At 44.0% G+C, this 15,790-nt stretch overlaps 1 protein-coding gene across 3 annotated transcripts in view; it reads left to right on the top strand.

The window, feature by feature from the left end:
• Ak5 (adenylate kinase 5) overlaps nt 1-15,790 on the top strand; it is a 210,465-nt gene that overhangs the window by 50,405 nt on the left and 144,270 nt on the right. For 2 of the 3 annotated variants that reach the window (XM_006989509.3, XM_042280168.2), the window contains exon 6: nt 4,942-5,133. The exons of the other annotated variant lie outside the window; for it this stretch is intronic. In XM_006989509.3, the coding sequence (XP_006989571.1) occupies nt 4,942-5,133 (192 nt within the window). The remainder of the gene's footprint in view (nt 1-4,941; nt 5,134-15,790) is intronic. 3 annotated transcript variants of the gene reach the window in all.

The raw sequence follows: 15,790 nt of genomic DNA, 5'->3' as shown, positions 1-15,790 counted from the left end.
AAGTCTGCTGAAAGTTGCTCAGAAATGATCTCCATATCATATCGCTCACATACGCGATGAAGTTACACCCCAAAGAGATGGCTCCACAACTAAGGTACTTGTTGCTCTTACACAGGGCATTTGCATTTAGTATGCTCAAACCCACATTCAGAGATAAACATATACACAAAATTTAAAAAGAAAATAAAATTTTAATAGATGATAAAATCCAGTTATCCATCAGTTTTCCTTTCATAGTGACCTAGCCCAGACTCTGTGGAGCACCACAGAGGTTTTCGCCTGGTCAATGTTTAATGTGTAAAAGAAACCATTAGGTAGGATGGGGCGGCAAACAGTAGCCCAGTGTTAGCAGCAAGTCCTCAGGGACCGCCCCCAGGAACAGGCAGTGCTGGGGCAGAGAATTGAATGTTCCACTTTTAAAGCCATTTGCCACCAGAGTGCAGATGTTTACAGGTTTGGGGTTAACTCAGGCTAGAGAACCTCTGTGCTTTTTCTGTCTTTTAGTTTATGTGACTCCGGTTTTTATTCCAACTCTAATATTGTCCTTTTGCTTTAGTGTTTCGCTTCCTGATTTCTGACGGTGTAGTTGATCCAATTAGGAGTCTCAGGTCTCCTATCACAGCATCATAAAGAACAGGGCAGAGAGTGACCGCTGGCTAAGAGCAGAGAGTATTCAAAACAAATTCCCTTTGAGCCGACACTGTGACCATGTCCTTGCTTATACATAGGCTGATTCCTTTGAACAGAATTAAGGGCTTAAAATGGAGAGAAGGAGACTGAATAATTATCCATGGGATGCAGGGAAAAGACTCGCTGACTTGATTCAGTGGGAGAAACAATATCAACTGTTTCAGATTGTACTGCCACATAGACAAAAGTGGTGTCCTTGTTTTCATGCTCATGCATTTTGGATCTGGATACTCATTCATTCCTTCAGCTCATACTTTCTGAGAAGAAGGGCCAAGGAAAGGTGTGCCGCAGACTGCATGGTCCCTTCTGTTTGGGGATACTGCCCTTCCCTGTGTGTCTCAAGCCAACGTGATGAATTCTCCTTCTGAAGTTCAAGGATGATTTTATTAGATGTTACAGGAAAGCATAGTACATACAAGTTATCTGACAAGCCCAGCAGCCACAGCCACGGGGAGTCAGTGGAAGGAGAGTCACACCTTTGAGTTAGGCCTGGGACAGAATCACACAGCTTATTAAGAAAGCAAAAGGAACTGCATGAGGTGGGCTGTCAATCAAGCCGAGGAAAGAGCTCCGGAGCCCTGCCTGCCTGCCACCCCTGTATGGTCTTCTGCGGTCCTTTCCGCCCCTCCTGTTTGTATTTTGAGGGTCTCCAGTCTCCCTCTGCAATGGGCTCCTTCCTCACAGTGCTCTCGACAAGCTTTTACAGCTCCTACTCCCCTTCCCCACAATGGTGTCTGCTGGTTTTTCATGACAGGATTTCACTGCGTAGCTCTGGCTGCCCTAGAACTCACCCTGTAGACCAGGCTGGCCTTGAACTTACAGAGATCTGCCTGCCTCTGCCTCCTGAGTGCTGGGATTAAAGACTGTGAGGCCCAGGCAATGGCCCTGGCACGGAGGGTGGACGCCCACCCGCAGCTGACTCGGGTTCTTCTCGAGCTGCAGTGCTGGTTCTCACCGTTCTGTGCCTGGGTTTTTGTTTTGTTTTGAATTCACAGTTATATGCTTCTCAGTTTGTACCAAGGAAAGACAGCAGACTAATCCCAGTTATAAAAATAAGTAATTTTACAATTTCACTTCAAGGCTGTTTTTCTCCACACTGAACTTACATTCGTGAGAAGAAATTTTATATTTGTTACTCCATTTTTCAATAAATCTAAAATGACTATTTAAAAACTCTACTAATTTAAATACCAGCTTAACAAACGCAGTTTTATTGAAAGTGTAAGACATGAATCTGAAACTGTCTCTGGTATAAGAAGCCAACCGTAAGCGAAGATGTAACATGTAAAACTGCTTATGACCTTGCTGTGCTACACAGAAGGAAGTGTCTTCACTGCATGTGGAACACAATACAAAACACACTGGAACTAACCAGTTGGTTTGAATAGGTGTCCAGTGCAAGGACTTAAAACTACAAGATGTTTTTACTTGCATCCGATATTGACCTGGTACTTCAAGGTTGGGTTTTTCCCCCCTGTATTTTAATATGTACTGTTATCAAACCAACTAGTTTAATTTGTTTAATTTGTTTGTCGATAATTGCCATATTCCTTACATAATTTATTTAAAGTTATTTTAAATGTGTCCCTTATTATGTCCTATAATGATGAATATTATATACAATAATAAATGCAAATTTTATAATATAGTATTTTAGAAAAGTATAGTTTTAGCTTCAAGTAATCTCCTGATTATATGTCATAAAAAGTACAAGTGATCTTCTAAATTTTTAAGGTTATTCAAAAGCAGTTTACATTTTGGGGTGTATTTATCTGTGTATGTCAACGGTATATGTATGTGTATGTTCCTATGTGTCTGCTTGTGGAGGTGGTGTACATGCACATGTGCACATATGTGTGGAAACCAGAGGTCAACCTCATCAAAGGTCAACCTCATCAAAGGTCAACCTCATCAAAGGTCAACCTCATCAAAGGTCAACCTCATCAAAGGTCAACCTCATCAAAGGTCTTCTGTGGTTCTCTCCAGCTTACTTTTTGTTTTTGAGGCAGAGTCTCCCACAGGCCCTGAGTTCACTGACTCAGCTGGGCTGGCAGGCTGGCTAGGGAGCTCCAGAGATCAGTGTTTCCTCAACACTAAGATTGCAGGCGTGTACTCAGGACCTGGCTTCACATGGCTTCTGGGCGTTTGAACCCAGGTCCTCACGCTTGCATGATAAGCACCTTACTGATGGAGCCGTCACCCCAGCCACACATGGTTTGTGTTTTCATTTCTTTCTTTTGTTTCTAAAGTGGGGAGGGGACACTAAAGTACTGTGTTGGAAATCTTCCTCTTATTTAAGAAAATGGGCTCAGGAGGAGTGAAATTTGCCAAAGGACAAACGCCTGCCAGGTGGCAGATTCTGGATGGAAACTCAAGACAGCCTCATTCTGGATGCTGCTATCAGTCCCTTTCCCTCTGCAGCTGTGATTAAAAGCTGGGGCCCTGGAGGGAGGGAGACAGAGGACCGCTGAGGACAAACCAATAGGTGTGGTGATCCCTGGGATAGCCTGGAGTTCCTTGCGGGCTAGAAGGACACCAAGACCTTAGGGCTTCTAGATCAGAGATGTAAAAGGAGCATTGCTACCAGAGGAAGAGAGAGAAGGAGGGAGGGGAGAGGTGGGAAGGGAGGGGGAAGGAGGGAGGGAGGGAAGAGAAAGAGTTTTACTGTGATTTGGTTTAGGTAAAAAGGTCCTAAGATCAATTTGGGACTTTGCTGAGTCACAAGCAGCATTAAGACTTCCGGAAAGGACTGTGACAAAAACGGTTGGAAACAGGACCGAGGGCTGTTGAGAGTCAGTGGAGAAAGCGTGCATTTGGAATCCATTCAGGGTGCAGGTAAAAGCCAAACAGGAAAGCCACTGCAAGAAAGCAAGCCTAGAGAGAGGAGGAACATGATTGAAGACTTGGAAAACAACCCTCCTGGGAGTTCAAAGAGGAAAAATTATAGGGGGGAAAACAACAGAATTTAAAAATCATGTCAAAAGAGACCCAGAATCACACAGAATAAGGGAAATGGAGAGCTAGGGAGCGTGGCTGAAATGTCTTGAGTTTGTCCTGGGCACTTCCTTTTATGTATGTAGTCCTCAGGATAACACACAGACATCAGTTCACACATCCACATTAGCAAATGAGGACACAAATGCTTGGAGGTTCAGCTCTCTGCCCTGTTTGGTCCTGACACAAATCCTTCCAGCCTTCCAAGTCAATTCTCTTTCTCTCCCTTAAAAATCTTATTTTATGTTGTGTGTATGTGTGTGTGTGTGTGTGTGTGTGTGCGCGCGCGCGTGCGCGCGTGCACGTACACATGCTTTAGTACCATGGCATGCATGAGGAGGCCAGAGGAGAACTTGGGGGGTGCTTTTGTCTTTCTACCATATGGGTCCTGGGGACCAGATTTAGGTTGTCAGCCATGCTGATAAATGCCTTTACCACTGAGCCACCTCACAGGCCACAGACACACTGTTTTTTAAATTGGAGACTCTTACTTTAAACCACGACCTTTAACTTCTTCCCATGCTCGGCAGTATATTGCATTCCCTTCCTCGTCATGATACCTTTTAAACACACCAGTTCTCGGTTACATAAAAACATGATATTTCAGGAAGGACTCTGACTGCCTGGCACTGTGTGGCAGGGAAAGGAAGAGTGGGTACAGACCAGACAGCCCTAGGTTCAACTTCGACCTTAGTGACAGTGTGAACTCAAAGCAGTTCGGATTCTCAAAGCCTTGTTCTGCTCATGTGTGAAACAGACTTGATGTTTATTGCCTTGTAGAATGCTATCAAGCGTAGTCATCATATGAGGAAATAGTTCAGCACTGGCCTTTAGCATATGGTAGCCAGCTTTAAAACGGAGCAGACAGTGGTGACAGAGGAAGCGTGGATTTGCTGCAGACAGCTGTTGCTCGGTGATTATCTCTCCTCCAAAATCAAGTTGTGTATGCTCTAACCAAGTGCAGACTGCATTGCTCTTTATTCACCCTGAAAACTTATGTGAGCTTAGACAGAAGATGTTTGCTGAAGTATAAAGGGCCACCACACACTGCCACATGGGGCTGGCTGTTAATTACAAGGACTGCAAAGGAAATAGGTAGCCCTGGCCTTGTACGGATAGCAGCTCGGGAAATACGATGGAAAAGGATGAAGAGCCAAGGACGCGGCCACTGCAGCGGAGCCACTGGAGGATTGTGCTGCTGTCCATGGCTGTTGCTTGGCACCTTAAACACCTGTCTACCTGTCATGCTTCCCACAGATCTGCACCCCTGACCTGGTGGTGTTCCTGGCTTGTGCCAACCAGAGGCTCAGAGAGAGGTTAGTGAAGCGTGCAGAGCAGCAGGGACGGCCAGATGACAATCTGAAAGCCACCCAAAGGAGACTAGTAAACTTCAAGCAGAACGCTGCCCCGCTGGTGAAATACTTCCAGGAGAAAGGACTCATCATGACCGTAAGTTGGCCTCTCTGGGGCATAACCGCACAGAGGAACCTTTCAGACCTCTAATGGTCCATGTTCTCACTTAGGAATTCTCTTGATTTTAAGAAGTAGCTTTGGGGACAATGTGCAGTATCAATTAAAAAAATTTAAAGTAGTCATTTTTACTAATATCCCTTGATTTAGCCATAATGATTTTTAAAATCTTGCATTTTTAGTTTGATTTCTATGAAAGAGAATGTGTTGATCTTGTCTACAGTTCCATATCACCCAAGTTTAAAGTGTTTTGCAGCAACAATCTGGGTAGTTAAGCAACATTTGCCCATTTCTCTGTTTACCACACAATATCAGTAAACTTATAGACAGCAGTTGGCATGGGATGGTAGGAGGCGAATTTTTAGGTTGGACTTTGTCATGTACTATATGAGGTAACAGATCCTGACTCTGCCGTCATGTTTCCTGATGGTTTGACTTCTTGTAAATGAGAGCTGGTGTTGAAATGGAAGGTGTCCATCTTTCTGCACCTTTAATATAGTGCAGTGTATGCACACACATGTCAGTATTAACATTTTCCTACATAGCCAGTTGGTTCTATGGTTACTGGTATTCAGTGTCCCAATGGAGGATGATGCTGGGTCTTCAGACCCCTCATTTTTTAGAATATGAGCCTTGAGAGGTGAAGGCCCAGCCTAACTGACAATGTGACAGATATGATTCAATATTAAGTCATGGCAAAGACAGAGACTACAGGCCACAAAAAAAATTCCTCATGCCACAGAAGCCACGGCAGCTTCCTGGCAGCTGATCTATGGTAGGCAGCATCAGACTTTTCTGTCCTGACTTCTGCCCCTTCACCCCAGACTAAGAGTTCTTGCCTAGTGGGCTGGCATGCTCTGCTGTGAATCTGGTGAAAACAATGTACACCCCTCCCATTTTTCAGTTTTTATGTAATGACTGAAGCATGTTCACAGAACTCCTGTGACCTAATGATGCTTGTGGTAAACCGTCTCTTGGTTGGACTAAGATGTCCTCAGAACTAAAGAGATAGCTGCAGCATTGGGATGGTAATCCTCTCTATCTTGATATATTTATTGTGATTTGTGCTTTGAGTCAGAGTTGTAAATCTGGTCTGGAGATGACTTCCCATACCAGAGGTCATTTATGTTTTGGCTTAAAACAGACATTGAGTTCTAGGAAAGATTTGGGAACATTGGGGTGGGTTTTTTTTTATGACTCTGTGTGTGTGTGCTATGTGTGTGTGTGTGTGTGTGTGTGTGTGTGTGTGTGTGTGTGTGTGTTGTTATGTATGTGTGTGATGTGTGTGTGTGATATGTGTATGTGATATATGTGTTGTGATGTGTGCGTATGTGTGATATGTATATATGATGTGTGTGTTTGGTGTATGTGTGTGTGTGTAATGTGTGTGTGTGATGTGTGATGTTTGTGTGTGGTGTGTGTGTATGTGTGTGCTTGGTGGTTGTGTATTTTTCTCACCTACCAGTACTGATTTCTGCCTTGTGCTATGATAAAAGAAATGAACCCTGCAGACTAAATCCCAACGCAAGGAGCAGAGCCAGACTTTAATTGATATGCCCATGGTTTAAAGGTAATACCGAGTGTCCTGATGACTCCCTGCGTTCCTCATCAAAGCTGAGCAGATTCCCCAAATGAATGCAGAGCAGGGAGTGGTAATTTACTAATAGTTTGCATGGAGGTGAAATGCCGTTGCCTGTAATTGAAGGAGTCAGTGACAATAGAGCTGGCAGCCCGTGACCTCACTGCTGAAACCAAGCGAGCTCTAAGATAAATGCCTCTAATTACTGGGAAGAAACTTGCCTCACAAAGCCACCTTTTGGAAACTAGGGAACACAGGCTGAGCTCCCGAGAGTATAATTTGAAAAAAATAGTCTGACAAAGACTTAAATCCTGTCTCCTGAGACACGTGTTCTCTTTCAGTGCTGGGATCACAGTTCCCTTTCAGAATCAAACTTTGGTGGCACTGCTGTTTTTAATGATGAGCTAAATAATAAAAACAATCATCTTTATTCATCCCAGCCATGTTAAGATTTTAATAAATCTATTGGTTAATAGGTTAGACTCAAAGTTTTCCTTTTCTCTGTCTCCCCTCCAGCCCCCTGCCTGGGCTTCTACCTGCCACTCCTGATGGATTCCTTTATTCGATTAGTAAATAGTCACTCGCTGGTTGTTCGGGTTGTAGGCCGAGGGGATGGCTCAGAGTGTAAGAGTGCTTGCCCAGTTCAGAGCCTGTCTTCATTTGCTTTTTGTTCCTATAGTAACTACTATAACTAAAAGCAACTTGGAGAGGAAAAAGTTTATTACACTTTTTGTGTTATAGTCCATTATTGAGGGAAGTCAAGACAGGAAACTCAAGGCAGGACCTTGAAGCAGAAACCCCAGAGAAGTACTGCTTTCTGGCTTGCTGTCCTAGGCTTGTTCAGCTACTTTTCTTATACAACCCAGGTCCACCTGCCTAGGGATGGTTCCGCCCACAGTGGGCTTAGGCCCTTCTACATCAATCAGCGATCAAGAAAATGCCCAGTCTGATGGAGGCAATTTCTCAGTTGAGATTCTCTCTTCCCAGGAATGTCTAGGTTTATGTCAAGTTGACAGTAACTAAGACAGATACCCAGCACCCATGTATAAATTACTTGTAACCTTGTAACTGAGAGTACTCGTAACCCCAGCACTGGAGGTGGGACAGAGACAGGAGGATTGCTGGAGCTGACTGGTTGGCCTGAAAACAGAAAACTCAGTGAGGGCCCATGAGAGACCCTGTCTTGGAAGAATAAGGCAGGGAGTGATAGTGTAGGACAACTGTCTTCCCCCAGATGCACAGCACATGCAACTATGCACACACATGTATACGCCACACACAAAAAATAAAAGAAGAGTAAAGGCTTCTTCATTGGGTTCTTCATTGACTGTTTCAAACTCCTAGACATTGCTAACCCACGACATCATGTGTTCCCAGTACAGGAAGAGTGTACAGTTTATGGGGAAATGTATATGAAACATGAGCTATGGATTATGAGGACTGGTGAGTCCCTGAATATAAGAATGTTCAGGGATCTTCCACATGGTTTTTGCATTCTCAGGGACTGGAATTCCCTGCAAAAAACAGAACAGGCTCCCTCCCCATCCATATGTAGGGAATTAACCACTGGTCTCCAAGAAAGCCTTCTAAGGATTACTGGTCCTTGGAGTTTGAAACCTCATGTGGAATCTCAGCTCCTCTGACATTTAATATCATGATGTCCCACAAGGTCTGCCATAGCTGGAGAGAGGGTGTGAGCTGCCTTGCAATGTTATACAGGAGCAGGGAGAGAAGGGATGTGACCTGATGATGGATGAAAATGTAGAGATTGTGTTTAAGGTTCACCAGACATCTTTATTGAATGGTCAGATGCCAGTGACATCACCCAACACCCATGTAACCTGCAGATGGCATAACCTTCTCTGTAACTCACATACCTGTAAAATGGATGCCATCCTTTATTCTGTCCCATTGTGCTTATGAAGATGAACTGGATGGCGTATGTATAAAGGGTCCCTCGATTGTGGTAAGTGTCGGTCAGTTGGTTGATATCATTTCATGACTTCTGTTTCTCTTTCTTTCCCTTCTGCCTCCTCTAATGCTCTTCTGGGGTCTAAAACTCTCACTGGCAAGACCATGTCTTTTGAGGAAACTACTGTTCCTCCCCAAATAAATGTTACTGAAGACACACCAAATTAATAATTTAGGCTTCTAAAACTTCATGGCAACTTACTTTTATCTTTAAGTATGCCTGTTGATGAATTATGAAGTTACCCAATGGCTTTGTTTCTCTATTTTGTGGTGGATTGAACCAAGGGTCTGTGTCTGCTAGGCAAGCCCACTACCACTGTGCTATGTCCCTGGCCAGAAATTTCTGTAACAGCCATGCTGCCTACATAATCCAGATGTGTCTGAACAGTGTAGTTGAATTGTAATGGACCATCAACCCACTCTTTTCTTTTTCCTACTTCCTCATTGACTATGTATCTGTTGGTAGATGTGACTAAAGAAAAAAAAAAAACATTTTGACTGAAAAGAGAATCTAATAGTCAGAGATTCGGTATGCCGTGGTCTGGTCATGATCTTGTCAATGTTCTTCCCATATCATTTGGTTAGCAGACTGAATTTAAGTGACAGGAAATCCAAAGGCTTGTGTAGTGGGTCTTTGAGGAATTTTTTCAGTGTGTTGACTTTTGCTCACCATAATTATTAGATACAATTTCTTTATTGATCCTTACATTTTTAATTAAAGGGTAGGATGTTGGAATTTTCCAGAGTTTGTGAAATATCTTTCATGAGGATGTGGGTATTTGGAATTAGGGAAGTTGTTTATTTGGTGTTGACTGAGTGAGCGGCTCTCAGGACATGTTGGGCACTTGGACTTCTGAACTGCGTTACTGCTGGATAATAAGTTCCCTTTTATAGATTTTTGAAGTCTCAATATAATGTTTGGTGTTATCTTAATTTAAAAAGCTTAAACATAGTGAATTAGTTGGTCAAGAAGTCTTCGTAATTTTGTTCCTTACCTTTTTTGATGTTAGTGGTCAAACCCACTGCCTGTGGATACTGGCCATGCACTCTATCACGGAAACGTAGTTATGTATGGATATAAAGGACTCCAAAAGTGTATTTGCAAGACTCTTATTTTTAAAGAAAGAAGTGTTTGAAGTCCTTGAAAACAGAGGCAAAATGTTCTGTCAGTTATTTTCTGCCATGCATCAAGCTTTGTGCTTTGGGCCTCTCGCCAGGCTAGAAAGATAAATGACTTCCCGGACTGAACAAAAGCTGCTTCACATGGGTGACGATTAGGGCCAGTGAGATGGCTCAGTCAATAAGGGTACTTGCCACCAAACCTAACAATCTGAGTTCGATCCCCTGGCCCCACATGATGAAATGAGAGAACCCACTCTCCCAAGTTGTCCTCTGACCTCCGCATGCATGCCATGGTATAAATGTACACACACATGTGCACATCCATACAAACACACACACATACAAGCACAGTAAATGTGTAAAATATGACTTAAAATATTTTATTTTTAAAAATGTGTGATAATCAGTGAATGTCTACTTTAGATGGTGAATCAAGCAACAGCCATTTTCCTTGTGGACATAAGAGGATATAAGAAAATACAAGAATTTACAATGAGAAGTAAGCTATAGTCATAAAATGTATGAAGAATCCTCCTAATTCATATCAAAGTTTTCCAACTGGATTTCTTCAAACAACAATCGGATAGGCTAAAAAAATTAAAAGCAGGATTATTTCTTGTTTACCAACACCAGCTTTTCTGAGAGAGCAGACAAGTGATTGCAGCCAGTCTATGTTCTCTCATTTCAGTAATTATCTCACACAATTTTGGGACTTTTGGTTTTACAGAGTAGGAGTATTAGAAAAAAGAGTTCTCTGTTCTTGGCATTCTTTGAAGTGGATGTATTTATTTATTCACTTTTGAGACAGGGTGTCATGTGGCTCTGACTGAACTCAGGCTTGCTACATAGCTGAAGGTGACCTTGAATTTCTGATCCCCCTGCCTCCATCTCCTGAGCGCTGCTCTTACAGGCGTGTACCACCATGCCCCCCTGGAATATGCACCGTAGGGTGTGGAACCTGAGGCCTGTTGAATGTTAGGCAAGCATGCTACCGACTGAGCTACATCTTCATCCACTGACATGAGTATTTTCAACATGTGTGCCCTTCCCCCTTCTCTCTCTCTGTCTCTCCCACAGACACATACTCTGTCTCTGTCTCTGTCTCTGTCTCTGTCTCTGTCTCTGTCTCTCTCTCTCACACACACACACACACAGAGACACAAATTAGAAATGATTCTGCAAATCAAGTCTCTAAATAAGTATGTGACTTCTGACAAAACAAAAAACAATAAATAAATAAATAAATAAATAAACAAATAAACAAACAAACAAATAAATAATGCCTCCAAACCTCTGCCTGGCTTTTCTCACTTTTCTGTGCCTTAGGGACCATTCCATCACCTGTAGTATCAAAACAGGTCACAGAGGACACACTCCTGTTAAAGCCACACTACTGGGCTAGGGTGTGTCTCGTAGGGTGTTTGTGTCATATGGGGTGGGGAGGGGTGGGACCCAGTGCGCCACCTCACTTCCCACTGGGCACTGTCCTGAGCCTGGAAACTCCCTTTGCATTTCACTTCCTTCATTTGCTGTTCCTCACTCCTTTCCAGTTAGGAGAGCTCCATACTCCACATTTCAAATTTACCACTGAAACTGTAATTCCCATCCCACTGGATTCTGCTACCCAGAGGAAAAGTAAACAGAAATAGTTGCTGCTTTCAGACTGCAACAATGAAGAATTATTCTTTAGTTAACTCCGAGTTTCCCGGGAACCAGCACTAGCCTTCAAGATGCCAACACACCGATGCGGTTTGGATGTGAACTGTCCCGCAGGCTAGTGTGTTTGCACACCTGGTCTCCAGCTGCTGGCACTGTTTGGGGAGTACTTTTAAGATGCGGGGTCTTCCTGGAGGAAGTCCGTCACCGGGGCCAGTCTTTGGGGTTTCATAGCCTGGCTTCGCTTCCTCCTCCCTCTCTCCGTCATGACTGCCAGGACAGCCCGATGATCATACAGCCATGCCTTACCTGTCATAACGGACAGTAGCCAAAATGTACCTTTCTCCCCTTCCCTGGCTTTCGTCAGGATGTTCTATCACAACAGAAGAGGAACGAATACTCTTGCCCCAGAGTCTCCATGCTCGGCCCCTGGGGATCAGCACCATCTCCATCGGGGTCATGGTATAGTGTAACTGAAATGGAAGCAGAAATGCTTGTGAAGAAATAAATCTAAGCAGCGCCACAGTCCATAAACCACCAGGAGACTCGGCAGCTGCTTCATCTTGAGGAAAACACTTGCTAGCATCTTGCCCAAACAAACCCAATCTCCCAAAATTACTAGGAGGAAATTTTGTCATGCTTCTTTCTCAGTAGGTGGACATGGATGAATTTGCAGCCTGTAAGAGAGTGAACCCGCATTTCCTCTTTAGGACCATGGCTTGTTTTCTCTTGTTTAAATGTCCATTGTCATGTAGCCCAAGAACTCCTTCTCATTCCTATTTGTTGGATTTTGTAACTAAGAGAAGTGTCCCAGTGCAGTTCTTAAAGTTAACAAATTAGGCCGAGATATAGAACAGTGTGTGAGCACGTCTAGATATGTGGCCACTGTGATGGCTCATCTTGTGAACATGCCTGGGTTTGGAATCACTGAGGAGACATACCTCTGGGCACATCTGTGAGGGTGTTTCCGGAGAAGTTTAGCTAAGGAGGGTCAACCCACCCAGCATGTAGTGTCTGTCATCATCCTATGTGCTGCAGCATGTGATGTCATCACCCTGTGCTGCAGCATGTGATGTCATCATCCTGGGCTGCAGCATGTGATATCATCATCCTGGGCTGCAGCATGTGATATCATCATCCTGGGCTGCAGCATGTGATATCATCATCCTGGGCTGCAGCATGTGATATCATCATCCTGGGCTGCAGCATGTGATATCATCATCCTGGGCTGCAGCATGTGATATCATCATCCTGGGCTGCAGCATGTGCTGTCATCATCCTGGGCTGCAGCATGTGATGTCATCATCCTATGTGCTGCAGCATGTGCTGTCATCATCCTGTGCTGCAGCATGTGCTGTCATCATCCTGGGCTGCAGCATGTGATGTCATCATCCTGGGCTGCAGCATGTGATATCATCATCCTGGGCTGCAGCATGTGATGTCATCATCCTGGGCTGCAGCATGTGATGTCATCATCCTGTGGGCTGAGGTCCTGGGTGGAATGAGAGGGAAAAGGGAAGAGGCCAGCTGAGCAGCAGAGTTCCTTGCCCTCTGCTTCCTGTTTGCTCAGATGGGGAGGGAGTCATGTCCACATGCTCCTGTGCAGGAACTCCACCTTGCCTTTGCACCAGGATGCCTTAATCTGTGATACTTCTCAAGCCATGAACCAAAATAAATCCATTTACTTAAATCACTTTGTTACATGTTTTCTCGTTGCAACAAGAAACGAATGCATCCCTGTCAAGTGTATCCAGTTGCTCAAAATATTAACTAAATGGTTCTTTCTGGCATGAAACACAGTAATACTGGAGCCTCAAAATCAGGAGCCCAGAAATAACATGAAAAATATTTAATTTTTGACCCAATAAAATAAGATGTTAAAGGATATTGATGTCTGGATAATGAGAATTTGTCAAACCCTACAAGGTGTATGTGGGTGAGTGGGGGTCTAGCTAGAGAGTGCTACCTCAGGAAAGTACCATTGCTGCTTCTGGAGGTCACACCTCTGTGTGGCGCAGGGTTACCCTTCCCACTGACCAACTTACACAGGTCTTCATAAGTACAATTTTTCAAAAGCCAGAACATAATCAAAGGATGAATCTGATGACTTTCATTAGTTGTCACTATTGTGCACTCTAAAAAGATAAAATATGATTCCTGTTTCATTTTGTGTTCCTTTGCATTAAAAAATAAAACACTGGACAGTGAAGCCGTTTGTGCGAAACGCCACCATCCACACACAGCAAAGCAAGAGCCACCGTCCTGGGGTATAAATCATGCTGGTTCCTAAACAGCATCAAAATGTGGAGAACAAGCAGAGACCATATTTATAGTTCCTGGCATTCTGTCTCTGGAAGAAGCACGTGTCCCGCCGTCCTTCTCCCTTCCTGAAGCTCACAGCATCAGTCATCTTCACACTCCGCAGGCAGAGAACAAACCGAATGACTCAGTGAACGCGTCTCCTCTCAGAGTTAGAAAAGGAAGTCGATGCCACCCTATTGCTCACTCCCAACAAGAAGGACTCTTGCCTTGGATCCAGTATTTGCATTGTGTCGGGTTACATTGGTGATGTAAGGATGGGCTTTAAAAACGAGTCACGTTTCTGTTGATTTTATTGGCATAGACACTAGAAAAATCTAGTCCAAAGCCCTACTGATGTTTTTCAATTATCTTAAGTACAAAGGAAGGCCTTTGATATAGTATGATAACTATAAAGCAAATGATTTGAATACAATTAAGATAATATTGAAGGGGCTGGAGAGATGGCCCTGCAGCTGAGAGAGCTTACTGCCATGTTGAATGGTTGGCAAATGTCTGGAACTCCAGCTCCGAAGGATCCAGTGTCCTCCTCTTCTGGCCTCTCTCTCTCTCTCTCTCTCTCTCTCTCTCTCTCTCTCTCTCTCTCTCTCTCTCTCTCACACACACACACACACACACACACACACACACACACACACACGGTTACATCTCTAGATAACAGCTTCATCAAAGCAAAAACTTTGACTCTCAACAAACATTCCAGACTTCAGGAATCCCGTCTCCATTTCCTTTAAAATGTTATGAAAAGCCTGGGTAGATAGCTCAGGCAGTCAAGTGTCTGCCGCCCAAGCAGGATCCAAGAGAATCTGAGTTCAGATTCTTTCGAGCCATGTGCAACTGAACAGGGCAGAGAAGGCCTGTGGTGCTTTCTGAGAAACGCCCCTCCCGGCTGGACCACCGTGGAGTCTTGAGGAGGAAGTTTGCCACTGGGGGGTGAGGGTTCAGAGCATCACTACATTTCATGCTCTATTTCTTTGCTACCTGTGCACCGATCAACATGTGATCTGCCAGCTTCCTGCCCCTGCCATTGTGCCATGCTTCCCCCTCCCTGATGGACTCTGTCCGTCTGGAACCATAGCCACAATAAACCCTTCCTTCTTTAAGTTGCTTTTGGTCGTGGCATTTCATTCATTACAGGAACAGAAAAGTAACTCATACAGCCTCTGAGCTCACTGGCCAGTCTAGGTTCTGTGAGAGCCCCTGTCTCAAAGAGAATCACAGAGAGTGATAAAGGAAGAAGACATCTGACATGAGCCTTTGGCCTTCTTCCCCCACCCTGCCTGCCTGTTTGTCTGTGTGTCTGTCTATCTGCCTGTCTGCCTCTCTCTCTCTCTCTCTCTCTCTCTCTCTCTCTCTCTCTCTCTCTAATTTGAGTCAGGCACACAAATTTTATAGGTCTTATTGGGAACATTTATAAGAAAAGCATTGGAACTGATCAATACCTTTAAAGAGAGACAGCATATAAATTGTCTCCCCCAAAGAAGACAGAGCAGGCAAAATGCTTAGCAGTCAAGAAAATACAAAGCACTGTTATGACTGGAAAGTGCATTCACAAACAACAGCCATCAGTTCTGAGCTCTTAGTGTGTCCCTGGCATTAATCACAGTGTGTCGTGGTGGCTCATCATCTTGTACTATGTATGCCTCTGTGAAGAGAGTTTTGTCCGTTATCTGTACTATGTGAATGAAGCACAGGAATCCCTCACTTGTCCAGGACCCCACGACAGCGGTGAATCCTGCCAGCTCTGGCCTTAGACCTCAGGAAGCACGTAGGTGTTGTCTTGTTGACAGGGATGCCGAGGCACTCTGACCCACTCTCTTCAGACATTTATCGCCTGTCATGCGTCTATTCAGCTGCAGTTTCTATACTTGGGTGTGTCTAACAAAAACCAATGAGAAAAATTATTCTATTGATATATTGTTTTCAAAGTTTGTTATAAAAAGTAGTTTTACTAGGTAATAATCGTAAAATAATTAAGATAATTTATAA

Source organism: Peromyscus maniculatus, chromosome 6 (genome assembly GCF_049852395.1).
Source record: "Peromyscus maniculatus bairdii isolate BWxNUB_F1_BW_parent chromosome 6, HU_Pman_BW_mat_3.1, whole genome shotgun sequence".
NCBI lineage: Eukaryota > Metazoa > Chordata > Mammalia > Rodentia > Cricetidae > Peromyscus > Peromyscus maniculatus.
The sequence above is the reverse complement of the archived record's forward strand: the minus strand, read 5'-3'. Positions and strand labels throughout refer to the sequence as shown.